Source organism: Hylobates moloch, unplaced genomic scaffold (genome assembly GCF_009828535.3).
Source record: "Hylobates moloch isolate HMO894 unplaced genomic scaffold, HMol_V3 SCAFFOLD_10, whole genome shotgun sequence".
Taxonomy (NCBI): domain Eukaryota; kingdom Metazoa; phylum Chordata; class Mammalia; order Primates; family Hylobatidae; genus Hylobates; species Hylobates moloch.
The window spans coordinates 25899316-25926808 of record NW_026652285.1 but is presented as its reverse complement, the minus strand read 5'-3'; the positions used below and the strand labels follow the sequence as shown (position 1 = coordinate 25926808).

Sequence of the window (27493 nt, the reverse complement as noted above, 5' to 3'; positions counted from 1 at the left end):
AGAAGTCTGGGTTTGGCGCAGTGGCTCACGCCTGTCATCCCAGCACTTTGGAAGGCCGAGGTGGATGGAGCGCTTGAGTTCAAGAGTTCGAGACCAGCCTGGGCAACATAATGAAGCCCCATTTCTACCAAAAATATAAAAAATTAGCCAGGCATAGTGGCACACACCTGTGGTCCCAGCTACTCAGGAGACTGAGACAAGAGGATTGCTAGAGCCTGGGAGGCGGAGGTTGCAGTGAGCTGAGATCATGCCACTGCACTCCAGCATGGGTGACAGGGTGAGACCCCGTCTCAAAAAAAAAAAAAAAAATTGTGTTTTCTATCCTCTTCCCCTTTTTGTTATGTGTTTTACAGTCTTTTCTCCATGTCTAATCTAAGAAACTTATATATTCATTGTATATATACCTACTGGTTGTCAGCATTGAGCCCTGCCTGTGCCCTAGCATGTTGTACAATGACTGACTTGACTTTATTTTGAGAATAAGAAAGTTCAAAATTTATTCTTTTTTTATCAGTTGACTAGGGACCTTATCTGTTGTTGCATTTATTATCTCTAAAATACCATCTTCTTTTTCTTTTTCTTTTTTTTTGAGATAGAGTCTCACTCTGTTGCCCAGGCTGGAGTGCAGTGGTGCAATCTTGGCTCACTGCTACCTCCGCCTCCCAGGTTCAAGCAGTTCTCGTGCCTCAGCCTCCCGAGTAGCTGGGATTACAGTCACGCGCCACCACACCCAGCTAATTTTGTATATTTTTGGTAGAGACGGGGTTTCACCATGCTAGCCAGACTGGTCTCAAACTCCTGACCTCAAGTGATCCACTGGCCTTGGTCTCCCAAAGTGCTGGGATTACAGGCCTGAGCCACCGCACCCAGCCTACCATCTTATTTTTAGATGGAGACTTCTGGACATTGGTATAAAATCTAGATGGTTCCAGTCCTGACCTTTTCTTCATGTTTTATCTCACCTTCCTAACACTTCCACCACTGTTGAAAAAGTGTAGCTCCATATGATCTTACTGCCCTTCATTCAGTCAAGCAAGACACTGACATTGCGTAGATTCTGGGTCTCACATTTGCTTTGTTTTTATCTGGAGCTTTACTGGAAACTAAATGCTATTGCGTACTAGCTGCAGAAGCAGGAGGGGAAGTTGGCAAGAATTTGCTGCTTTCTGTTTGGTCTGTCTGAGGCAGCTGACCTTTTGGAAGGAAATCGCTGCTCTTTGCTTCTTCCGGTAACAGTGCCGCCTGTGAAAGAACACACACACAGAAGGCTTCTGCCGTTATCCTGGCTGATGCCTTGCAGCATAAGCTGTTAGTTAAGAGGTGGGAGCCTTTCAGTGCATCTGTTGTGTGCTGTAGGAGCATGCACTCAAGTTCCTACACCATGCTAAGTTGTGTGTAGCTATACTATTAGAGGTATAGTGAGAGACAGTCTGTTACCAGAAAAAGTAGGTTGCTTTAGCAAAAGTAATTGCCTTTTATTTACTCCCACTATGAGTGCTGCAGTAAATGTGGACAAGTATTTTGTGCACAATTTTAGTTCATCTTAATGTTAAATGTCCTGGTAGTTGCTTTTTATACCTGAATAACTGTTTTTTTTTTGTTGTTTTTTTTGTTTTTTTTTTCCCCAGCAGGACAAACATTTTGATTTTCTAAGACATGAGCTCTTATTAAATGTCATTTCTTCTCAGAATTAGAATAAGCTTCTTTTTTTTTTTTTTTTTTTGGACAAGATCTCATAATGTCACTCAGGCTGGAGCGCAGCGACACAATCATGGCTCACAGCAGCCTCAAACTCCTGGGCTTAAGCAATTATTCTGCCTGTCTCCTGAGTAGCTAGAACTACAGGCATGCGCTACCACACTGGGCTAATTTTTAAATTTTTTGTAGAGATGGAGTCTCACTATGTTGCCTAGGCTTGTCTCAAACTCCTGGCCTAATCAATCTTCCCATCTCGGCCTCCTAGAGTGCTGGGTTTACAGGCATGAGCCACTGTGCCTGGCCCAGAATTAGCTGCTTCTTTTTTTCATACATTTTTTTTTTTTTTTTTTTTTTAGAGAATGAGTCTGGCTCTGTCGTCCATCTGGCATGCAGTGGCGCAATCAGAGTTCACTGCAGCTGCTAACTCCTGGGCTCAAGTGATTCTCCCACCTCATCCTCCCAAGTAACTAAGACTACAGGTGTGCGCCACCACATGCTACTACTTTTTGTTTTGCTTTCTTTGTAAAGACAGAGCCTTGATATGTTGCCCAAGCTAGTCTTGAACTCCTGAGCTCAAGTGATCCTCCTGCCTCGGCCTCCCAAAGTGCTGAGATTACAGGTGTGAGCCACTACACCTGGCCAAGATTTAGCTTCTTAACAAACCTGCTACTCGTTGGATCCACTGTTTCTGCAGGACTTGTTTTACTTAAACACAGGTAGTAGGACACCCCACAACTTGGGATTATTTTCGGAAAGCTGTAGTTGGGTTTCATATCACCCAGTAAGCAAACAAGGGAACTAACCAGCTGATGAGGCATTTCTCTCTTAAAAGAGGAGATTTCAGTTTTGTATTGTTTTAACTAAAACATATTCAGTTCAGTTTTTATTTTGTTATTTGAAATGACATATTCAAGTTATGTCTAAGTAAAAATGAAACATTTTAATTCATGGCAAATTAAGAGAACATAGCTACCTGGAAAATGGGGCAAACTGCCATATCCTTCTGCGTTTAGTTTTGGTTCGGTGGATAGGTGTGCTTTTCTAAGATATTATTGGTCTCTTCCCTAGATTTGCTGTTGATGGCACAGATGGTTGGGTGAAGGTTTGTGTTGATGTACATAGAAGACATAGAGATTAGTACAGAGAGAAACATCTCAGGGCCTCCTTAGCAAGATTGCCCTGCAGTGCTTCTGTTCTTGGAAACTGGTCTGATCTGTTCCACTTTCCTGGGGTAATGAAGAATCCAGGGGGAATACAAACCCTGCGTTGGTTTTAGGTATAGGTTCTTGGCAACAGAATAAATTGATATCAACAAAACAGGACGATTTCTCCCCAGTTCTGTTGGCCTTTGAGTAGGAGCGAAGTTAGGAACCAACAGCTGAGGTTTCCTGTGATCTGCTCTTGTAATGATAGCTTTCTAGACACCTTGAATTGTTACTCTTGAACTGTCAACGGCCTTCACATAAGCCAGTTGTGTTCAGGTATGTGATTAGAGGTAAGAGATATGTTTGTTTGTGTTTAGAAATGGGGTCTCGCTTTGTGGCTCAGGCTTGAGCACAGCGGCGTGATCATAGCTCACTGCAGCCTTGACCTCCTGGGAGCGCTCCCATCTCAGCCTCCTGAGTAGCTTGGATTGCAGAAGTGAGTCACCATGCCCAGCTAGAAAGTTTTTTATTTTAAAGAAATTCTGGTACCATTGTGAGTGGCTTTCTGTGTATTTCATTCTATTTACAGTTGGTACAAGTTTACTTAGTCATATCAAAGATGAAAGAGGGCCACTAATATATATAAATATATGTCAGAATTACAAATTAATGTTATTAACAGTCTTAAATCACTACTTGAAAACACATTTAAGGCGCTATATATTTGAAAGTGAAAGAATTGCATTTCTTTAAAAAATTTTTTATAATTCTGAATTTTTACTTTATAATTCTGAATGTTCTACTAAAATTTTTTTATAATTCTGAATTTTTACTTTATAATTCTGAATGTTCTACTTAAATCAAGGCTGCCCAGGTAAGACAGTGTCATAACCCGGATATTATCATGTTAGGAAATATTTCTTCCTGTGTTTTATGTATCTTTAAACTTGGTTCCTGTGGGATAGTCAGTAGTACCAATTCCCCATTGATTATTAAATTTATATCTCAAGTTTTACATTTTAAACACAATTTAATCAAAAACTTTTCAAAAATTGTACCAAAAAACCCCTTCACCTAATGTAACAACTGTTTACACTTCTCTTTGACTTTTCTCTATTTGCCCTCTTGCATATGTGTTGTATAGACTTTTCATTTAACATTCTTTTATTTCTACTCTAAAAAAATATGTCTACGGGCCAGGTGTGATGGCTCACATCTGTAATCCCAGCAGTTTGGGAGGCCGAGGCGGGAGGATCACAAGGCCAAGAGTTGGAGACCAGCCTGGCCAGCATGGTGAAACCCCATCTCTACTAAAAATACAAAAATTAGGGCTGGGTGGGGTGGCTCACGCCTGTAATTCCAGCACTTTGGGAGGCTGAGGTGGGCAGATCACCTGAGGTCAGGAGTTCGAAACCAGCCTGGCCAACATGGTGAAAACCCATCTCTATTAAAAATACAAAAAATTAGCCGGGCATGGTGGTGGGCACCTGTAATCCCAGCTACTCAGGAGGCTGAGGCAGGAGAATTGCTTGAACCTGGGGGGCAGAGGTTGCAGTGAGCCAAGATCGCGCCATTGCACTCCAGCCTGGGCAATAAGAGCAAAACTCCGTCTCAAAAAAATAAAAATAAAAAATTAGCCGGGCATTGGTGGCAGATGCGTATGGTCCCAGCTGCTCAGGAGGCTGAGACAAGAGAATTGCTTGAACGTGAGAGGTGGGGGTTGCAGTGAGCCAAGATCATGCCACTGCACTTTAACCCGGTTGAAAGAGCAAGACTCGGCCTGGCGCGGTAGCTCACGCCTGTAATTCCAGCACTTTGGGAGGCCGAGGTAGGCAGATCACGAGATCATGAGATCGAGACCATCTTGGCCAACATGCTGAAACCCTGTCTCTACTAAAAATACAAAAATTAGCTGGGCATGGTGATGCGTGCCTGTAGTCCCAGCTATTCGGGAGGCTGAGGCAGGAGAATCGCTTGAACCTGGGAGGCGGAGGTTGCAGTGAACTGAGATTGCCCCACTGCACTCCAGCCTGGGCGACAGAGTGAGACTCCATCTCAAAAAAAAAAAAAAAAAATTAGCCAGGCATTGATGACAGATGCCTATGGTCCCAGCTGCTCAAGAGGCTGAGGCAAGAGAATTGCTTGAACACGAGAGGTGGGGGTTGCAGTGAGCCAAAATCGTGCCACTGCACTTTAACCCGGTTGAAAGAGCAAGACTCTGTCTCAAAAAAATAAATAAAATAGAATCAAAATTTAAAAGTGCATCTACATGGTTTTTATATTTCAACATAGATTTTATATTTAACTGGTTGCACCATATCCCATTAGGTTAATACGTTATAGTCTAATCATCCCCCTATTTTGGATATTTTGGTTATTTCCGGTTTCTCCTGATGGTATGTATCCCTGGGAATTGGCCTAAATCAAGGTACTCGTCAAAGAAAATTTTGCTAGGTAGAAACTAAATACTGTAATTCTCCATGGTAAGAGGGAGGCCATGAACTTTAATAGGGAAAATATTGGTAATGCATAGATTTATTAATAAATTGCCTGTTTTGTTTGTTTTTAACTTTCAAACAAGAGGAAAGGGATTATATTTTATTTAAGTAGTATAGAAACAGGGTATTGTAGTAGCTGAGGAGTTTTTTTCCTGAACTAAAAGATTTGAATTGTCCAAGAGACACATTCTAAGATGAGTTGATCTTGAATTACAGTACAAATATAAACCTTCACTAGAAATTCTGAGGCTGGCTAGGTGTGGTGGCTCACACTTGTCATCCCAGCACTTTGGGAGGCCGAGGTAAGAGGATCACTTGAGCCCAGGAGTTCATGACCAGCCTGGGCAACACAGCAAGACCCCTATCTCTAAAAAAAAAAAAAAAAAATAGCCGGGCATGGTGGCACACACCTGTGGTCCTAGCTACTCAGGAGGCTAAGGGAGGAGGATCACCTGAACCCAGGAGGTTGAGACTGCAGTGGGCAGTGATTACGCCATAGCACTCCAGCCTGAGTGACAGAGTGAGACCCTGTCTCAAAAAAAAAAAAAAAGGAGAAGAAAGAAAAAAATTCTGAAGCTAAGGTAGGACTACATGGCAGCTTCAAATCATTTCTTATTTTTCCATAATGCAGATGGTCATTATTTTTGGGCTACAGCAAGTGCTTTTAGTCATCTGGAAAGTGATACAGATGTAGCTTCTTCCCAAAGGGATCGCTGAAGTTGCTGGCTGGATTTGGACATGGAGATAATGATAACACACATACACTGTGGGCCACCATGGCATGAGAGAGCCCAACGTGCATGCTGGTGGCCTACAAGCTGCAGCACAACACCTACAAAGTCCAGATTTTTATTGACCACCAGGGACAGTTTCAAAGTGAGAGTCAAACCTCTGCTCTCATTGCTTTGTTTTTCTTTTTTGGAATGTGTGCCTTTAATTTCGATTTTGAAAAAAATGTAAATGACTAAAAAGTGTAAAGAATAGAACAATGAGTACTCGCATATACTTCACCTAGGTTGAGCCAGTGTTCACAGCTGTTAGATTTACTTTCCCACACTCCCCACCACTGTCACTCTTTTCTGTTTCTTCTCCCAAAGTAAGATGCGGACGTCATGGCCATTTACCCTCAAATACTTGACAGTGTATCTACTCCGAGCAAGGGCATTCTTCTACACAACCTGAATGCCATTGTCACTCTCAAGAAATTTAGCAGTGATAAAATAATATCTAATATATAATGATATAATGGCCTTTAGAGCTGTGGGTGTTTTTGTTTGTTTTGAGACAGAGTCTCACTCAGTTGCCCAGCCTGGAGTGCAAGTGGTGCAATCTCAGCTCACTACAACCTCTGCCTCCCGGGTTCAAGAGATTCTTGTGCCTTAGCCTTCCGAGTAGCTGCAACTACAGGCGTGTGCCACCACACCCAACTAATTTTTGTATTTTTAGTAGAGACAGGGTTTCACCATGTTGGCCAGGCTGGTCTCAAATGCTTGACCTTGAGTGATCCTCCGGGCTTGGCCTCCCAAAGTGCTGGGATTACAGGCATGAGCCACCGCACCCAGTCGTGTTTTTGTTTTTGAATTACGCTCTTGGTGGTTGTGTCTCTTCAGCCTCCTTTAACCTAGAACAGTTCCACCTGTTTTGGGTGGGGGTGGGATCATTGATTAGAGTCTCACAATTTGGATTTGTCTGATCGTTTCTTGATGATTTAGTTTGTGTATTCTTTTCAGCAAATCGTATCTGGAGGCACATAATGTCAGTTTATCCCATGATTGGGGATGTTTGATCACTCGGTTAAGGCATTGTCTGCCAGATTTATCCACGGAAATGCACCTTTCCCCTTTATGAATAATAAGTAATATGTGAGTAGTACTTTGAGACTAAATGCTGTTCCCCAACAACTGTCACCTAATGGTTTTAGCAGCTGTGATGATCCTTGTCTGAGTCTACTCTCCTTATTTTTGAGATTGTGCATTTTTGGCCAAGACTTTATATCCTATATTTAGATGAGAGTTTTAAATATGTAGTAACCTGCTGATTGAAACTTGATTTTTATATTTAGTAAGTGGGTCCTTTCTCTACCTTCTCCTTTATTCCCTCCCTTACCCTTTCCCCTCCTCCATTCTCTGTTCTTCCCATTGTAATATGCAATGATTTGGCTGTGACATAAAGATTAATGACTGATTGTCTTCCCAGAATATTATCATCTCTATGTTGCCTGGGCACATTTTTCCTTGTTTGCTTCTTTGTGAGCCAAATGCTTTTATTCTTTCTGTTCTCTTCCCATCTGTTTAATAATGTGATTTTTTAAAAAGAGAATTGGCTTCCTGATTGCATATAAGGTAGTATTTAGAAAAAAAAAATTAAAGAGCAGATGGCCCTGGTATTGACCTACTTCTGGATGTGATAGCCTTCTTTACTTGATGTTAGTCCAATTTTAATATGAATAAAGTCTTAATCCTTTATTGCTGCTATTGAATATTTTTCTGTCCCTCAAAATCCCTATACTAGGCTGGGCATGGTGGCTCACGCCTGTAATCCCAACACTTTGGGAGGCCAAGGTGGGTGGATCACTTGAGGTCAGGAGTTCAAGACCAGCCTGGCCAACATGGTAAAACCCTGCCTCTACTAAAAATCCAAAAATTAGCCAGACACAGTGGCACATGCCTGTAATTCTAGCTACTCAGGAGGCTGAGGCAGGAGAATCACTTGAACCTGGGAGGCAGAGGTTGCAGTGAGCCGAGATCATGCCACTGCACTCCAGCCTGGGTGACAGAGCGAGATTCTGTCTCAAAAAAAAAAACAAAAAAAATCCCTGTACTAGGTGACCACCATCATTTAATATATTTAATAATGTTGGTATCAACAGTAAAGCAGTAAACGTAACTATGGAATTTGCTCTTTTTTTTTTTTTTGAGATGGAGTTTCACTCTTGTTGCCAATGCTGGAGTGCAATGGTGCGATCTCAGCTCACCGCAACTTCCACCTCCCAGGTTCAAGCGATTCTCCTGCTTCAGCATCCCAAGTAGCTGGGATTACAGGCATGCACCACCACGCCTGGCTAATTTTTTGTATTTTTAGTAGAGACAGGGTTTCTCCATGTTGGTCAGGCTGGTCTTGAACTCCCAACCTCAGGTGATCCGCCCATCTCTGCCTCACAAAGTACTGGAATTACAAGCATGAGCCACCACGCCTGGCTGGAACTTGCTCTTTATATTCTGTACAGAATCCTTAGTCATTCACTGGAGCTGATAGGTTTAACAGTTTTGAACCCTGGCTCCTTGCCTTGTACTTTTCAGATCAGAAGCAGTGTTTATACATCATCTCTTTCATCTGTCACCCAGCCCTAGCCTTTGCCAAAATCAGAGCCCCTCAGTATTAGGTTTCTTACTTTAATTTTTCATTCTTTGCTCTCTTTAAATTATGAAATATAACAAACAGGCAGAAAAGTACATAGAAAATGGCAAACCACCTTAAGTCCTCAACATGCATGCAGCCTGGTGCAGTGGTGCAAGTAAGTGCAGGTTCTCAGGTAGGTCCAGCCCAGAGAGTACCCCTTAGTAGTATGGGACCAGCCCTGGAGCAAGTGTTTCACCTCTTTCTCTTTTTAAAAATAGCTTTACTGAGATATAATCACGCACTATAAAATTCATCCTTTGAAGTATATTCTCAGAGTTATACAATTATCACCACTATCTAATTCCAGAACATTTTCATCATCCCCTCAAAAAGCCCATACCTTTAAGCAATCATTCCCCATTTCTCCCTCCCCTCAGCCCTTGGCAACCACCAATCTCTTTTCTGTCTCTATGGATTTGCCTATTCCGGATATTTCATAAAAATGGAATTTATAGTATGTTCCCTTGCATGCCTTTCACTTTACATAATGATTTCAAGGTCATCCACACTGTAGCATGCGTCAGTACTTCATTCCTTTTTAACATCTGCATAATATTCCATTTTATTCATTGTATTTATCCATTCCTATCCATATTTATCTGTTTATCCTTTGGTGGACATTTAAGTTGTTTCCACTTTGGGGCGATTATGAGGTGATTATGAATAATGCAGCTGTGAACATTTGTGTACCTGTTTTTTGTTCTGTTTTGTTTTTGAAACAGAGTCTTGCTGTGCTTGCCCTATCATCCAGGCTGGAGTGCAGTGGCACAGATCTCGGCTCACTGCAACCTCCGCCTCCCAGATTCAAGCAATTCCCCTGCCTCAACCTCCCAAATAGCTGGGATTACAGGCACCCGCCACCGTGCCCGGCTCATTTTTTTTTTTTTTTTTTTTTAATTTTTAGTAGAGATGGGGTTTCGCCATGTTGTCCAGGCTGGTCTCGAACTCCTGACCTCAGGTGACCCACCCGCCTCAGCCTCCCAAACTGCTGGGATTACAGGCGTGAGCCACTGTACCTGGCCTGTGTACCCACTTTCTGGGCACCATGTTTTCACTTCTGTTAGGCATATACCCAGGAGTGGAACTACTGGATAATGTAGTTCCTATGGGTAAACTCTATGTTTACCCTTTTGTAGAATTGCTAGATAGTTTTCCAAAACTCTTTCACCACGTTACAATTCTACTTAATCTTGAAGACCCTCAATTTCCTCATCTATAACATGGGGATAATAATAGTGCCTACGTCTGAGGGATTTAGGATTAAGAGTAGATTCATAAAAGCACTTGTTATAAGTAATATAGTAAGTGCTTAGCTAGCTCTTAAATCTGGATGGGGGATAATAATAACACTGATAAATGTTATTTATTTCTCATCCTATTTCTGAAGTTTATTTTTATTTATTAGATGAATTGAAATATTTGTTGCTAATAATTCTAAAGCAGTATAATAAATGAAAACTTCAAATTTCATTAGTTGTTTTTTGTACTTTAATTATTAAAAGTCAGATATGTCCTTGGAAGGAATAGGTAAAGCCATGGCTCCCTGCTGGCTTAGTCTTCTCTGTTCAACAACATATTGGAAGGAATGGAATGGGTAGTTTTCTTCTCCTTTTTTTTTTTTTTTTTTTTTGAGACAGAGTCTCGCTCTGTCGCCAGCCTGGAGTGCAGTGGCATGATCTTGGCTCACTGCAACCTCTGCCTCCCGGGTTCAAGCAGTTCTTCTGCCTCAGCCTCCTGAGTAGCTGGGACTACAGGAGCATGGCACCATGCCCAGCTAATTTTTGTATTTTTAGTAGAGATGGGTTTTCACCATATTGGCCAGGATGGTCTCGATCTCTTGACCTCGTGATCCACCCACCTCGGCCTCCCAGAGTGCTGGGATTACAGACATGAGCCACTGCACCCAGCCTCTTCTTTTTTTTTTTTTTTAAGAGTTTAGTATGCATAGGGCAAAATCAAAGCCTTGCTATTACTGTACCACCCTCACCCTTCACAATTCTCCGTTTTTTCATTCAAAGATAAGAGAACAGACTTCACAGTGCCTTTCCACCACCTCGCAAGAGTTCCTGTCTGTAGAAGTCCTTGTGCCAGTGAAATTGATTAAGAAATAGGAATACCATCTTTTAAAAGGGCCCAGCACAGCCTGTAATCCCAGCACTTTGGGAGGCTGAGGTGGGTGGATCACAAGGTCAGGAGTTCAAGACCAGCCTGGCCAAGATGGTGAAACCCCCGTCTCTACTAAAAATACAAAATTAGCGAGGCGTGGTGGCGGGCGGCTGTAATCCCAGCTACTTGGGAGGCTGAGGCAGATAATTGCTTTCCAAAAACCCGGGAGGCGGAGGTTGCAGTGAGCCCAGGTCACGCCACTGCACTCCAGCCTGGGTGACAAAACGAGATTCTGCCTAAAAAAAAAAAAAAAAAAAAAAAAAAAAAAAGGCCAGGCACAATGGCTCGTGCCTGTAATCCCAGCACTCTGGGGGAGGATCACTTGAGGTGAGGAGTTTGAGACCAGCCTGGGCAACATAGTAAAACCTTGTCTCTAAAAAAAAAAAAAAAAGTTTTTTTCTTTAATTAGCCAGGTGTGATGGCATGTGCCCACAGTCCCAGCTACTTGGGTGGCTGAGGTAGGAGTATCCCTCAAGCCCAGGAGTTTGAGGCTGCAGTGAACCATGATCACACCACTGCACTCCAGCCTGAGTGATGGAGTAAGACCCTGTCTTGGATGGATGGATGGATGGACAGATGGATGGATGGATGGAAAAGTTTACACTGGAGAATATTGGTTAAGGAAAAGGATAGCAAGAGCTATTTGCAGAGGATTGATTTTTGGAAAGTTCATTAAATTGAGTTAAAATTAGAGATGGGAGAAAGAAGCCGGTTTTGTAAGTTTAAGGTAACAGTAAGAACAGTGGTGAGTACTTACAGAGCACCTGCTCTTAGCCAGACACTCTTTTAGGTATGTACATAAAACGGATTCATTCTTACAGCAGCCCCCTAAGGGGCATAAGTATTATTCTCATTGTACAAATAAGAAAACTGAGGCAGAGAGAGGCTTAACGGGCTTTCACAGAACCATATTTAGGTGAGTTCAGCGTCATCTCTAAAAGTTTAACCCCAGTTTAGAGACTTTGGCCCTGGGATGGGGGGGTAGGATGGAGAATCGGAATTACAAAATGCTTTAAATTATACACATGAATCCAGCAGACCAAATCTACTGGATTCATATTATTCATATGATATTCACATTATTCATAATATTATTCATATTAACCCCCTACTCCCACCCCACGCTAGAATTCATTCACTGAGTTGGCAGATACACAGTGGGCCTTCTAATGTCAGACACTACTCTCCACTGCAGTTTAGCTAGGGCAAGAACTTGGTCACAGTGTTCTACAAGTCCTCAGAGAGAGTAATGTTTTTCTTTGTTATAGTTTATATTTTACTTTTAGAAAGGAAAAGCATCTGAGAAAAGATATTTATGACTGAGACAAAATTATTCCAAATCCCACTCACTTATATCATTTATTTATGTGGTGGACATTCATTTTTATGGTTTTCAGTAAGCCTGTAACATTATGAGCTGTTAGACTTTGAAACTTTTATTAACAAGTGCCTGAGGGCCTGACTGATTTATTTGGCTCTCCAAGCCCATGGGTATATCCAGATATATAAGGTTGAGGTAGGTGCTTTATGCCTTCGGAAAGTACAGTGTTCTGCATCCAGGGCTGTCCTTAAGTTGTTCTGAAATGCTTGTGAACACTTGTGAGAGTGCAACTCAGCCGAGCTCAAATAGTTCTCATCTTTGGCCTAAAAATAAGATTGTGAATCCATTTCCCAGTCTTTAGAGAATCCCCTGTGATGATTTACCAAAGAACAAACCACTTCCCTTGTCTGAGCATCACACACTGAAATTGGAGCTGCCCGTAAATAAGCAGAAGAGAACGGGTACTGGGGACAGAGGTACAGTCTTTGTGGATGCAGAGTAGCGTTCGATGGCTGGATGAATGCCAATTAGAAGAATGAATGCCGGTTAGATGAATGCTACTCATATCAGGCATGTGGACATAGCCTGATAATGGGGTGAAAAGTTCTGACATGTATGAAGAAAAATACTACTTAGCTGCCAGGCACGCTGGCTCACGCCTGTAATCCCAGCACTTTGGGAGGCTGAGGCGGGCAGGTCACCTGAGGTCAGTAGTTCAAGACCAACCTGGCCAACATGGTGAAACCCCATCTCTACTAAAAAAAATTAGCCAAGCGTGGTGGTGAGTGCCTGTAGTCCCAGCTACTCAGGAGGCTGAGGCAGGAGAATCGCTTGAACTCGGGAGGCGGAGGCTGCAGTAAGCCGAGATCATGCCACTGCACTCCAGCCTAGGCGACACAGTGAGACTCCGTCTCAAAAAACAAACAAACAAAAAACCACTACATAGCTTCTCGGTGTTATTCACATAACTGGGAAAACAGTTGGTTTTTTCCTAAACTGGGTATTTAGAATTTTATAATGATAATCTCAGTAAGTCATCTCATATTTCACATATAGATAATTTTCAGTTTAACAGTAAAATAAAAATGACTCTGTACTAGTTAGTGTACTTTTATTTTACACTTTTGAATAGCAGTGAGCAGAATCTACTCTCCAGCTCTATCAAAGCACTTACATATAGTGAAACTATATTGTATTTATCAAAATAAGGTGTTTGCCACTTGGTATTTACCAGCTATTATCCTTCAAATGGGATGCTATTTTAGAAAATAATTATTATGGCATGTTCATAACTAGAATCATAAAAATATTCTACAAATTCTAAGAGCTCAGCATTCTACTCTTTGATGAAAACTAAGAAATAATCTAAAATTTAAGGCAAAATAGAGTGACATTTTTTAATACCCCTACATGCATGGTATATCACCACAGTATTTCTTTCCTAAAACAGTAATAGGCTCCTAAATATGCTTGACCAGCAGGGCATGTTAAATATTTGTTTGTGTATTTATTCGCTCCGCAAGTATTTTTTGACCACTTTCCATGGGCAAGCCACCGTACTAGACACTGGGGACACAGTCATGAATAAGATGTGCTCCTGGCCGAGCGTGGTGGCTCACGCCTGTAATCCCAGCACTTTGGGAGGCCGAGGAGGGCAGATCACGAGGTCAGGAGACCAAGACCATCCTGGCCAACATGGTGAAACCCCATCTCTACTAAAAATACAAAACTTAGCTGGGCGTGGCGGTGTGTGCCTGTAGTCCCAGCTACTCGGTAGGCTGAGGCAGGAGAATTGCTTGAACCTGGGAGGCAAAGGCTGCAGTGAGCTGAGATCTCTGCACTCCAGTCTGGGCGACAGAGTGAGACTCCGTCTCAAAAAAAAAAAAATTGTAATTGATTATTTAAATGGAAATCTGTTCCGTTTTCATGCCTTGGTATTTCATACTGATATATTGTTCAATTATAACTTTGAGAAGAGCCGACAGAATCAGTCAAATTGTGTGTATACATTTATTTATGCAACAAAAAAATTATGATGCTTATGTGCCAGGTACCGTTCTAGACCCAGGAGAAAGCACGGTGAACAAAACAAAGTCATTGTGTTCATGGTGATTTCACCCTGGTGGGAAGTCAGTAAGCAAATATATGATCAATATCAGGAATTGATAAATGATAAGAAGAAAAATAATGCAGATTAAGAGGATAGAGAGTGACCAGAATACCATTTTATTTGAGTGGTCTGGGAAGGAGTCTCTGGGGAGATAAAAGTTTTCATAGCTTTCCTTCTTTTGTCTCTTGAGTCAGTTCACCTAATGAATGCAGATGCAAGAGAATTTTTGTATCTGTTAGTATCACTCACATATTCATTGAGAGCTATGGTGAGGTCCTACTTCTTATTCTTTACTACTTAGGAATACTAACACCTGAATTCTTCTCTTCATTCTTTTATCACCCTTCCATATACTTAAGTGCCTAAGCACCTTCATTCATCCATCCCTAATGTGATTTCTTTTCTTGAGACAAAATCTGGCTCTGTTGCCCAGGCTGGAGTGCAGTGACGTAATCTCGGCTCACTGCCACCTCTGCCTCCCAGGTTCAAGTGATTCTCCTGCCTCAGCCTCCCAAGTAGCTGGAATTACAGACGCATGCCAACACACCTGGCTAATTGTTTTGTATTTTTAGTAGAGACGGGGTTTCGTCATGTTGGCCAGGCTAGTCCCGAACTCCTGACCTTAGGTGATCAGCCCACCTCAGCCTCCCAAAGTGCTGGGATTACAAGCGTGAGCCACCGTGCCTGGCCATCCATTCCTTATCCTTCATCCAAAAATCATGATTTGGTATCTGTTCTGGTTTTCCAAAATCTTGCGATATGATTTATTTGATTAAAAAATATATTGTACAGTTAAGTGACTTCCAGTGTTTGATTATAAAGTGGAATTGCTTCTGGAGAGAGCTCTTTTATCTAAGTGTTTTGGTGAACTCACAGCCACTGAAATTTGATGTCTTGGGTCAAATTGGGTCTTACAGTGGTCCCAGCCTTAATGCCTAAAAGCCCTAAATAAAATTACACACTTCTCAAGTGTTCTATAGCATTGCACAAGTCTAAAATAGATAACTGGCACTCTCCTACACCTCATTGTTGGCTAACTGACTTGTCCCATAAATAGCTCAGTGTTATGTGATCAGACAACTACAACTAACAGAAGAGATTTTTGTTTCCTAACACACTTGTGCAGTCTCTGGTAGTAAACAAAATCCAAGTCCAAGTCACCGGCCCCTAACTGTAACCTGGTTCGTAGAAGAATTGTGCAAATCAGTAGCCAAATCATGTGGGATGGAATTCAAGATAACCCTGCCTTATACCAAACTCTACATTGTGGAAAATAGTGTTAGAGCAAGATTCATTTTCAGTCCTTAGAGTTACTTGAAGTCCCTTCCCAGTCTACCCAAATGTTTCTGCCCTAATCTGGTTAAACTCAAAGAGCATCTGCCAAATGAGTTAAAAATTGTCAGGTGAGTCTGAGGGGCATTATGGTAGTTTTATAAAGCTGTTTTTTTAAAAAATCAAGAGCATGTCAAAAAAAGAAACTACTGGCTGGGCACGGTGGCTCACGCCTGTAATTCCAGCACTTTGGGAGGCTGAGGTGGGCGGATCACGAGGTCAGGAGATCAAGACCATCCTGGCTAACACGGTGAAACCCCATCTCTACTAAAAATACAAAAAATTAGGTGGGCGTGGTGGCGGGCGCCTGTAGTCCCAGCTACTCAGGTGGCTGAGGCAGGAGAGTGGCGTGAACCCGTGAGGCAGGGCTAGCAGTGAGCCGAGATCGCACCACTGCACTCCAGCCTGGGCGACACAGCAAGACTACGTCTCAAAAAAAAAAAAAAAAAAAAAAAGAAAAGAAACTACCTGCTATTGGAGTATAATGGTTCATATTTCCAACTCTTAGGTGAAATGTATTGTTTTTGTGTTTGAAAGATTTGTAAATGCTATAATTTAACAGCATATTGCTTCATAAATTCCTTAGCAGTAACTCAGGAGGTGAACCTTGGGGCATTTTTCCAGATAAATCTGTGCTCTTTGTGTGCAAAGCATTGCTGCTTAGGTAACTAGTGATAACGCATAGGGTTCAATCAACGCTTTAGATATTTTCACTTTTCTTTTACTGGGCTTTTTCAAAATGGCATATGTTTATTATATTTCTGAAGTCAAAATACCAAATCTAAAACAAGTGATTTAAAAAAAAAAAATCTCTCAGCTGGGCGCAGTGGCTCACACCTGTAACCCCAGCCCTTCAGGAGGCTGAGATGGATCACTTGAGGTCAGGAGTTCGAGACCATCCTGGCCAGCATGGTGAAACCCCATCTCTACTGAAAATACAAAAATTAGCTGGGTGCGGTGGCGGGCACCTGTAATCTCAGCCACTTGGGAGGCTGAGGCAGTAGAATTGCTTGAACCTGGGAGGCAGAGGTTGCAGTGAGCTGAGATCTTGCCACTGCCCTCCAGCCTGGGCGACAGAGCAAGACTCTGTCTCAAAAAACAAACAAACAAAAAAAAACCTCTCTGCTAATTATTTATTACTGTTGAAATGCTGCTTACCATGGCTGACAATTTTGAACAAAAGTAAAGAATATGTCTACGATGTCAAAGTTAGCAATTCCTTCCCTAATAATCCTTTTGTACTTTTGCTTATAAGACCTTAGTACGTTTCATAATCAGAGCTTCATAGACTCAGCTGTGTATCTTTCCATGGCCAGGCTGATTGTCTACATTTTGAAAACATTTTAAAGGTAAAATTCAGTTCAAGAATACTGTCTTTAGTCTACCAAAAGGGCTAAAAACATTTACTTTGGCCGAGCGTGGTGGTTCATGCCTGTAATCCCAGCACTTTAGGAGGCTGAGGTGGGCGGATCACTTAAGGTCAGGAGTTCGAGACCAGCCTGGCTAACACAGTGAAGCCCCATCTCTACTAAAAATACAAAAATTAACCGAGCATGGTAGTGCACGCCTGTAATCCCAGCTACTCAGGAGGCTGAGACAGGAGAATCATTTGAACCGGGGAGGCGGAGGTTGTAGTGAGCCAAGATTGTGCCACTGTACTCCAGCTTGGGTGGCAGAGCAAGACTCTGTCTCAAAAAAATAAAAATAAAAATAAATAATAAAATAAAAACATTTACCTTGGTAACTATGTGAATATTTACTCTGGTGGATGTAAGGGGAAAATAAAGAAAAACACCCAAAGCACTGACTGTTTGTTCAACAGATTGTAAACCATGGCTGTGTGGATACAAGCTCAGCAGCTCCAAGGAGAAGCCCTTCATCAGATGCAAGCGTTATATGGCCAGCATTTTCCCATTGAGGTGCGGCATTATTTATCCCAGTGGATTGAAAGCCAAGCATGGTAGGTGAACAAGGATGTTTGCATCATATTTTGTGAAACACAAGAATATTGGAGTTTGGTTAGAAAGATGTCATGATGGCAACTTTCAAAGTTGTATTTTTAAACATTTTTAAATGTGATCCATAAAAAGGTATTTAAAAAATTTTTTCTTTTTATAGGTGAAAGGTATTTAACCCCATCTTAGATTGAGAGGATGGAATAACTTGAGATTTTTAAAACAGTATTTGTTCCCTTTAACAGTAAATACTGTCTAAAAGCATTAGAATATTACTGCTAAGAAAGAGCAGCCAACAAATATGTTTCGAGTGCCCATAGGATGCCTAGCAGTGTCCTAAGTAGTAGAATTTATATGAAAAAGGTTAAAGCCCAACATTGTGTTGTAATCCCAACACTTTGGGAGGCCAAGGCGGGTGTATTGCTTGAGCCCAGGAGTTCAAGGAAGGCCTGAGCAACATAGCAAAACCCTGTCTCTGTACAAAATAGAAAAATTAGCCAGGTGTGGTAGTGTGCACCTGTAGTACCAGCTACTTGGGAGGCTGAGGTGGGAGGATCACTTGAGCCTGGGAGGCAGAGGTTGCTGTAACCCATGATCACACCACTGCACTCCAGCCTAAGCAACAGAGTGAGACCCTGTCTCAAAACAAACAAACAAACAAACAAAATTAAAGCCCTCATCTCCAAATAATTCAGTGTTTCACTGGACGTGGTGGTGCACACCTATAATCGCAGCTACCCAGGATGCTGAGGTGGGAGGATTGCTTGATCCTAGCAGTTTGAGGCCAGCCTAGGCAACATAGCAAGATCCTATGTCAAAAAAATAATAATAATTTAGTGTTTAATGGGGCAGATAGGTGTGAATATGCATATAATTATAATTTATCTCTTATAGTTTGTTAAATATAAATTATTTTACATTTCTTAATAAGTTTACATCTAACAAAAAATTAAAAATTAATAATTTAACAGTGGAGACATTGGTGTTTTTAATTTATATGTATTTTATATATACACATAAAGACTAAAAGAAAATTGGGTGGGTGTTGTGGCTCATGCCTGTAATCCCAGCACTTTGGGAGGCCAAGGCAGGCAGATCACTTGAGGCCAGGAGTTCTGGGACAAGCCTGGCCAACACGGCAAAATCCCATCTCTACTGAAAATACAAAAAATTAGCTGGGCGTGGTGACGGGCGCCTGTAATCCTAGCTACTCCGGAGGCTAAAGCACGAGAATCGCTTGAACTCGGGAGGCAGAGGTTGCAGTGAGCACTACTGTACTCCAGCCTGGGCAACAGAGTGAGACTGCCTTTTAAAAAAAAAAAAAACACACACACACACAAAAAAAACTAAACGAAAATATACCCAAATGTTAACACTAATTACATTCTGGTGGTAGATTTGATAAGCATTTTAATTTTTCTTTATTTTCCAGATTACTGATTACATACTTGGGGGAGGGGAGAGTTGTTTTAAATTTATTTTAGAATTAGTACAGTGCAGTCGACTAACAGCGCAGGTTTTAATTGGTATCATTATTACACACCAGGCAGCAGGATGTACACTGCTCTGCTCAGCGTCTGAGAGCTTGCTGGTTGGTTACAGTCTGTCAGTCGATCTGACATATTCATTTGATACTTCAAGCCTCACCGTCTTAGCCATGGGTCCTCTTTGACAGTCCCTGAGAGAACCAGCTTTGATGCTGCTATTTGCAAAGGGCCATATACCTGTCTGTAATTGTTGCCTTAGAATAATCGCAATGCTTGTTAGTAGCAAATTTCTGTTCAGAAAATAAAGATCACCAAAGAAAGGCAATTTTCTAGGCGATTAAAAAAATCTCAGCTTCATGTAATTAAGTGAGAAAAAAATGAGCTAAATATGAGAATGTCAGCTGTACCTCGTTTAGTGCTTTCCACTCCCTTTTCATTTTGTCTCCTGTTTTCCTGATTTGAAGGATTTAGAAAAACATGAGTAGGAAGTTGCTGTTAATTTCAGATTTCACTTAGCAGAGTTCTCATTTGGTGTTCTCACTGAATGAATTAAAAGACTTGTGTTGATATTAAGGAAAACCTGAAAATTTTTTAGCTTTGCTTTTCTTCACAATATAAAGATTTTAATGAAGAATCTTCAATTCTTTTTTTTTTTTTTTTTTTTTGAGACGGAGTCTCGCTCTGTCACCAGGCTACAGTGGCGTGATCTCGGCTCACTGCAATCTCCGCCTCCCAGGTTCAAGCAATTCTCCTGCCTCAGCTTCCCGAGTAGCTGAGACTACAGGCACCCGCCACCATACCGAGCTAATTTTTGTATTTTTAATAGAGACGGGGTTTCATCATATTGGCCAGGCTGGTCTCTAACTCCTGACCTTGTGATCCGCCCATTTCGGCCTCCCAAAGTGCTGGGATTAAAAGCTTGAGCCACCGGGCCCAGCCAAATCTTCAGTTCTTTATGTTTAAGCCATCTAAGCAAGTCTTTTTTTTTTTTTTTTTTTAACAGAGAAGGTTTCAAGTAAAGAACCAATACCTGACTTCTGTGAGTTTTGCTCAGACACTGGATCTTCTCAAGAGTGGACTCCTGGCCGGGTGCGGTGGCTCACGCCTGTAATCCCAGCACTTTGGGAGGCTGAGGCGGGTGGATCACTTGAGATCAGGAGTTTGAAACCAGCCTGGCCAACGTGGTGAAACCCCGTCTCTATTAAAAATACAGAAATTAGCCAGGCGTGGTGGTGCACGCCTGTAATTCCAGCTACTTGGGAGGCTGAGGCAGGAGAATCACTTGAACCCAGGAGGCAGAGGCTGCAGTGAGCTAAGATCGTGCTACTGCATCCCAGCCTGGGCGACAGAGTGAGACTTCGTCTCAAAGAAAAAGAGTGGGTTTCCAGACCAAGGGCATTGTTGCCAGTTGAAACAGAGGTGCAGGGCTGCCCTCATTCCTTCCAGCCTTTCATTTAATACATATTCTATTTAATACATAGGGCACACATATTTAGAATCTGACTTGCTTTAACTGCCTTCTCAAGGCGCAGATTGGGGTGTACTATTTGATGGAGTACGGTATCACTGCTTCTTTTGTTTTGTTTTGTTTTTGTAGAGACAGAGTCTTGCTCTGTCACCCAGGCTGGAGTGCAGTGGCGCGATCTTGGCTCACTGCAACCTCCACCTCCTGGGTTCAAGCAGTTCTCCTGCCACAGCCTCCCAAGTAGCTAGGACTACAGGCACATGCTGCCACACCCGGATAATTTCTTTTGTATTTTAGTAGAGACGGGGTTTCACCGTGTTGCCCAGGCTGGTCTCCAACTCCTGAGCTCAGGTAATCCGCCCGCCTCGGCCTCCCAAAGTGCTAGGATCGCAGGCGTGAGCCACCGCGCCCGGCCGGTATCACTGTTTCGATACACCTGTTGGTGCCTCTTTTTTGAAATTAGTTGCTATCTTCAGGGATTTAGGGATGGCAGAGCCTTTTAGCTACTACTATCTTGTTTGGCTCCAGACCCAGTCAGCAGTTATTGAATGTTATTTCAGTCCGACAGCTGTTTGGTTTCTTCAGTGACTAAGTAATTTAGTACTTCCCAGTGTCAATTGTTGCCTAAGTTGTAGAAAGAAAGAAAGAAAAAAGGAAAGAAAGAAAGGAGGGACGGAGACCACCCAACCCCCGGTCACCAGTTCAGTAGCTTGAAATCAATGCAAAGTCTGTAGCGTGGTTTCCCTTGTTTACTGGAAAAGTTGGCATTGCCTTCAGGTCCTGGGTCTGCAACTAGTGATAGGAATATCTGACTCGTATAAATTCTTGTAGGCACCCTCTGCCTGAATGTCTCATTTCCAGGGCTTCTTAGAACTAGCAGTAACTTGTTTCACCTGTCTCTACCTAAGAAACCCGCAGATACCAAACTCCTAGATGCTGGAAAGGACATGTAGAAGAGTCTTGGCCTTGTGCCTCCTTTACACCCATGAGGGGTAACTATAAATAGGAAATTATCCAAGTCCTTATTTCCTTCAGAGTACACAGAACCCTTTCCTTTTCCTTGCATTTCTTGGAGCAAATAGCATAAGCACCAAGCACATCATTGAGAGAAAGGAGGAAGGGCAGCACGTTGTTAAAAAAATTCTTTTTAAAAAAGAATGAAATCTACTGTATAATCCAACTATTTAGTAAATTACAAATAGATTAATGTAGGCATTGAGTCCATTTCTATTGGGCTGTTTCTTAAAATTTGCAGTGAGGATTAAAAACATCACTTGAAGAAAAAGTAGGATGTGTTGAGGCTGCATTTATACAGGCTCATGTGCATGTATGTATACAGATTATGTAATTTTTTTCCCCTAGGGACTCAATAGATCTTGATAATCCACAGGAGAACATTAAGGCCACCCAGCTCCTGGAGGGCCTGGTGCAGGAGCTGCAGAAGAAGGCGGAGCACCAGGTGGGGGAAGATGGGTTTTTACTGAAGATCAAGCTGGGGCACTACGCCACACAGCTCCAGGTGGGTGTGGGCTCTGGGGTCACACTTAATTATCTTCCCTTGGAGGTCTTCTTCCTGTAGAGACTTTCTTTCTCTCCTTCAGTCCAGTATTGTTGAGTTATACGTACATGCATAAGGTTCTTGTTGTTTGGTTTTGGTCTTTTTTTTTTACTTTTTATTTGAGAATAATTTCAAACTTCCAGAAAGTTACGAATCATAACGAATCATAAAAAGATTCCCCATATATGCCCATATTCACCTGTTGTTGACTTTTATGTTGTCATATACTCCTCGCTGTCTCTCTACACACACGTTTTTCAGTCACTGGAGAGTAAGTTGCATACCTTGTGTCCCTGCACCAGTAAGTACCTCTGTGCATTTTCTTTTTTTTAATTTTTATTTATTCATGTATTTATTTTTGAGACAGAGTCTTGCTCTGTCGCCCAGGCTGGAGCGCAGTGGAGCAATCTCAGCTCACTGCAACCTCCGCCTCCCGGGTTCAAGCGATTCTTCTGCCTCAGCCTCCCAAGTAGCTGGGATTACAGGCCCCCGCCACCATGCCTGGCAATTTTTTTTTTTTTTTTTTTGTATTTTTAGTAGAGACAGGGTTTTGCCATGTTGGCCACTATGGTCTTGAACTCCCGACCTCAGGTGATCCGCCCACCTCAGCCTCCCAAAGTGTTGAAATTATAGGCATGAGCCACCACACCCGATCCCTCTGTGTATTGTCTTTTTTTTTTTTTTTTTTTTGAGATGGAGTTTCACTCTTGTTGCCCAGGCTGGAGTGTAGTGACGCGGTCTCAGCTCACCGCAACCTCCACCTCCCGGGTTCAAGTGATTCTCCTGCCTCAGCCTCCCAAGTAGCTGGGACTACAGGTGCATGCCACCACACCCGCCTAATTTTTGTATTTTTAGTAGAGATGGGGTTTCTCCATGTTGGTCAGGCTGGTTTCGAACTCCCGACCTCAGGCGATCTGCCCTCCTTGGCCTCCCAAAGTGCTGGGATTACAGGCATGAGCCACTGCACCCAGCCCCTCTTGTGCATTTTCTAAGAATGAACCTTGTCTTGCATGGTTATAATACACTGATCAACTTCACTAAATTTAGCATTGATATAATACTTTTAGGTACTCTTCTGGATTTCCATTTTGTCAACTAATTCAAACATGTGCTTTAGGGTATTTTTCCCCGCTGCAGTCCAGAATCCAGTCCAAGATCGCATATTGCATCTAGTCATCATGTCTCTTTAATCTCCTTTAATCTGGAACCATTTTGCAACCTTACTTTGTCTTTCATTACATTGGCATTTTAAAATAATTAATGTAGGCTGGGTGCAGTGGCTCACACCAGTAATCCCAGCACTTTGGGAGGCCGAGGCAGGTGAATCATCTGAGGTCAGGAGTTCAAGACCAGCCTGGCCAACATGGTGAAACCCCGTCTCCACTAAAAATACAGAAATTAACTTGGTGTGGCAGTGGACATCCGTAATCCCAGCTACTTGGGAGGCTGAGGCAGGAGAATCACTTAAACCTGGGAGGCAGAGGTTGCAGTGAGCCGAGACCGTGCCATTGCACTCCAGCCTGGGTGACAAGAGTGAAATTCCATCTCAAAAAATAATAATAATAATTCATGTACCCCCTGCTTTTTAAAGATAAAATGTTCCTCATTTGGGGTTTGTCTGATGTTTCCTCATGATTACATTAACATTGCACATCTCTGAGCAGACTTCTAAATATAGTTGGCTATCCGTGTCCGTGGGTTCTGCATCCTCTGTTTCCACCAACCGCAGCTCAGAAATATTCAGGAAAAGAAAAAAAGTAACAAAAAATACAAATAAAGATATGACAGAACAGCTATTTATATAGCATTTCCTTTGTATTAGATAGTATAAGCAATCTATAGGTGGTTTGAAGTGTATGGGAGGATTGTATGGGTTCTATGCAAAATGATGCCATTTTATATAAGGAACTTGAGCATCTGCAGATTTTGGTATCCAAGGGGGTCCTGGAACCAGCCCCCACAGATACCAAGGGACAACTGTAGGTGACGTTGTGTCCTTCTCGGGTATCACATCCAGAGATGGGCAGTGTCCCTCGTCCCCTCATTGGTGGTAGTAGTTTTGATTGCCCAGTTGAGAGTGGCATCCAGTTTCTCCTCTGGCGAGGCTTTTAAAACTTATTTATTCCGTTTTTAAGAATGTTCCCCGGATACTTTAGACAAATTAAGATGCAAAAAGTAAAACAGCACTTTGGGAGGCCAAGGCAGGTGGATCACCTGAGGTCAGAAGTTTGAGACCAGCCTGGCCAACATGGTGGAACTCCATCTCTACTAAAAAGACAAAAATTAGCCAGGCATGGTGGCAGGCCCCTGTAATCCCAGCTACTCGGGGGGCTAAGGCAGGAGAATTACTTGAACCCAGGAGGCAGAGGTTGCAGTGGCCCGAGATTGTGCCACTGCACTCCAGCCTGGGCAACAGAGTGAGACTCAGTCTCAAAAAAAAAGAAAAAAGAAGTAAAACAATCTTACCTTTTCACTGTAATTGGATTTCCATGATGTGCCTTCTTGTTCCTGTTGGTATTGGGGGAACAGTGTCTCCTGTGATTCAGGAGGTCCCTCAGGAGGCTCCCCATCCTGAGGCATGGTTAGGGCCCATAGTGTGGAGTGGCACAAAGTGATGTCTGCTGTTGGATTCTTTCAGAACACGTATGACCGCTGCCCCATGGAGCTGGTCCGCTGCATCCGCCATATATTGTACAATGAACAGAGGTTGGTCCGAGAAGCCAACAATGTGAGTGTCCTGTAGGGATGGGGAGGGCAGTCAGGAAGTCTTTTCTTACCCACTTCCCTCTGGACCCACCTTTGTTAAGGTGACTCAGGGTGCACTATTGGTGTCTCTTTAAAGAGAGCTTTGTCCTAAGGGGCACAAAAGAAATAGGAGACTTGACTGAGTGCAGCCTAGCACTTTGGGAGGCTGAGGCAGGCAGATTGCCTGAGCCCAGGAGTTCGAGAGCACCCTGGGCAACATGATGAAACCTGGTCTCTACCAAAAATACAAAAAAATTAGCTGGGCATGGTGGCACATGCCTGTAGTCCTGGCTGTTCGAAAAGCTGAGGTGGGAAGATCCCTTGAGCCCAGGAGGTAGAGGCTGCAGTGAGCCATGATCGCACCCCTGCACTCATGGGTGGTGGAGTGAGACCCTGTCTCAAAAAAAAAAAAAAAAATGAAATAGAAGATGTGGTCTCTGATCTTAAGTGATTTATAACCTTGATGAGATTGCAACCACAAAACAATGTGAACAAGTGCAAAGTCGTTTAACCTCAGCTGAATAATTTTTTAGTAAAGGCATGCTCATATTCAGGTGAGAATACTTAGGAAAGACTTTTTCCCCAGCCCCTGAATCAGGTGTGGAAGGAGTGGTCTGATCAGGTCACTTACAGGGCTGGATCCACAGAGACCTTGTTTATTCCTCCCCCATCACTTCACCCTGGGGTCTCCAGGATGCCTGTGAGAGGTTTCGCCTCTTCCATGGTGGAAGCAAATGATTCTATCACGAGAATATCTTGAGTGAGGACACAGATGATGTGTGTTCACACGGCCCTGCTCCCCATGGCCTCCCTAATGCTTAATGCCGTCCTTGCATTGGGTCAGTGAGTGGAAGAGGAATCACCACCTCCTCATTAGTAGGAAAACCCAGGTGACACTGGAACAGGTTACGTTCTAGTCTCTCCAAAGGTAATTCAATGGACCTCGTTTGGGATACTCTGGTGGAGGTCAGATCTGAAATGGAAGCTTCTCCCATGCTTTGTGATCTGAGCCGTGATCTGTCCGCTCACCTGTTTCTCACTTTTCCCACTCCACCCCGTGTCTCATGATGACGTTTGCTATTCCTCCTGACTCAAAATTTACCTTTTGGGGTCTTACCCTGGTTGTAGGAGCTGACATAGGCTTTTCCTGGGGATTAAGGCCTCAGGCTTCCTCCCATTCCCACTGCCTTGCACTGCCCCCGCTCTGTTCCCAGGGTAGCTCTCCAGCTGGAAGCCTTGCTGATGCCATGTCCCAGAAACACCTCCAGATCAACCAGACGTTTGAGGAGCTGCGACTGGTCACGCAGGACACAGAGAATGAGTTAAAAAAGCTGCAGCAGACTCAGGAGTACTTCATCATCCAGTACCAGGAAAGCCTGAGGATCCAAGGTGAGGCGCGGTGGAGGCACAGTGTGCATCCTGAGGATTGGGCATGGGGACTGGAAAGCAGCTCCAGTGGGGTTGGGAGAAAGCCCGTTTTCCATTCGGAGGCAGCGACCTTTCTCTGAGTAGCAGGGACTTACTTGCATTGAAGACAGTGCTGAGAGGATGAGATTTAGGAAGGGGAGATGACAAGACGCCTGCCCTTGAGTGCATGTCTCTCTCAGGTCCCCATATCCAGGGAGCTTCTGAGCTGCCAGGGAAGACATTTCCTCTTTTGAGAAGGGGCTCACAGTCTAAATAAATACTAGCAGACAATACTTTGGTATATAGTAGGCATATTATAAGTGGAGCTTTACTGAAACGATAAATAGGAAATTATATAATTACATGTTTAAAAATTTTTCTGGCTGGGCATGGTGGCTCACGCCTGTAATCCCAGCACTTTGGGAGGCTGAGGCTGGCGGATCACCTGAGGTCAGGAGTTCGAGACCAGCTTGGCCAACATGGTGAAACACCATCTCTACTAAAAATACAAAATCAGCTGGGAATCCCGGTGGCGCATGCATGTAATCCCAGCTACTTGGGAGGCTGAGGCAGGACAATCTCTTGAACCCGGGAGGCGGAGGTTGCAGGGAGCCGAGATCTCACCATTGCACTCCAGCCTGGGCAAAAAGAGCAAAATTCTGTCTCAAAAAAAAAAATCTAAGCTGGGAGTGGTTTTGCACACCTGTAATCCTGGTGCTTTGGGAGGCCAGGGCAGGAGGATCACTTGGGGCCAGTAGTTTCAGACTAGCTTAGGCAACATAGTAAGACCCTATCTCTAAGGGGGAAAAGAAACCTTTCTAAACAGGGACGTGTAAGTACTAAGGACCTGTATTTGTAGTAACTGATTTCTAATGTTCTGTGCAGTTATTCACAGAGGTCTTCCTGGAACAGAGCACACTTACGCCCCTTAGGTAGCCCTTATGGACAGAGCTCCCCCAGCCTGGTATAAATCCTGCTTAGTACTTGGGGCCCAGAGAGCTTCAGTCTGTGGTGAGGCTGTGGAGCCCCACCAGCGCCCCCTCTTGACCCTGTAGCATTTTGGCAGTTTGAGCTTTAATAGTTTCCTCTCTCTGCTTCCATGCCCAGCTCAGTCTCAGAGAAGCCTTGACTCAACCACCCAGCCCCTCCAAACACACACACACACAGCACACACACACCACACACGTCACACACACAGCACACACCC

General features: G+C 43.1%; 1 protein-coding gene across 3 annotated transcripts in view; it reads left to right on the top strand.

The window, feature by feature from the left end:
* Positions 1-27493, top strand: part of STAT5B (signal transducer and activator of transcription 5B) — a 75920-nt gene that overhangs the window by 25109 nt on the left and 23318 nt on the right. For 2 of the 3 annotated variants that reach the window (XM_032163654.2, XM_032163651.2), the window contains exons 2-5: positions 17492-17629; positions 21939-22095; positions 24773-24862; positions 26094-26268. In XM_032163654.2, coding sequence (XP_032019545.1) covers positions 17502-17629; positions 21939-22095; positions 24773-24862; positions 26094-26268 — 550 coding nt within the window. In that variant the 5' untranslated portion in view covers positions 17492-17501. Of the gene's footprint in view, positions 1-17491; positions 17630-21938; positions 22096-24772; positions 24863-26093; positions 26269-27493 lie in introns of those variants that run through there. The other variant, XM_032163653.2, reaches the window with a different exon arrangement.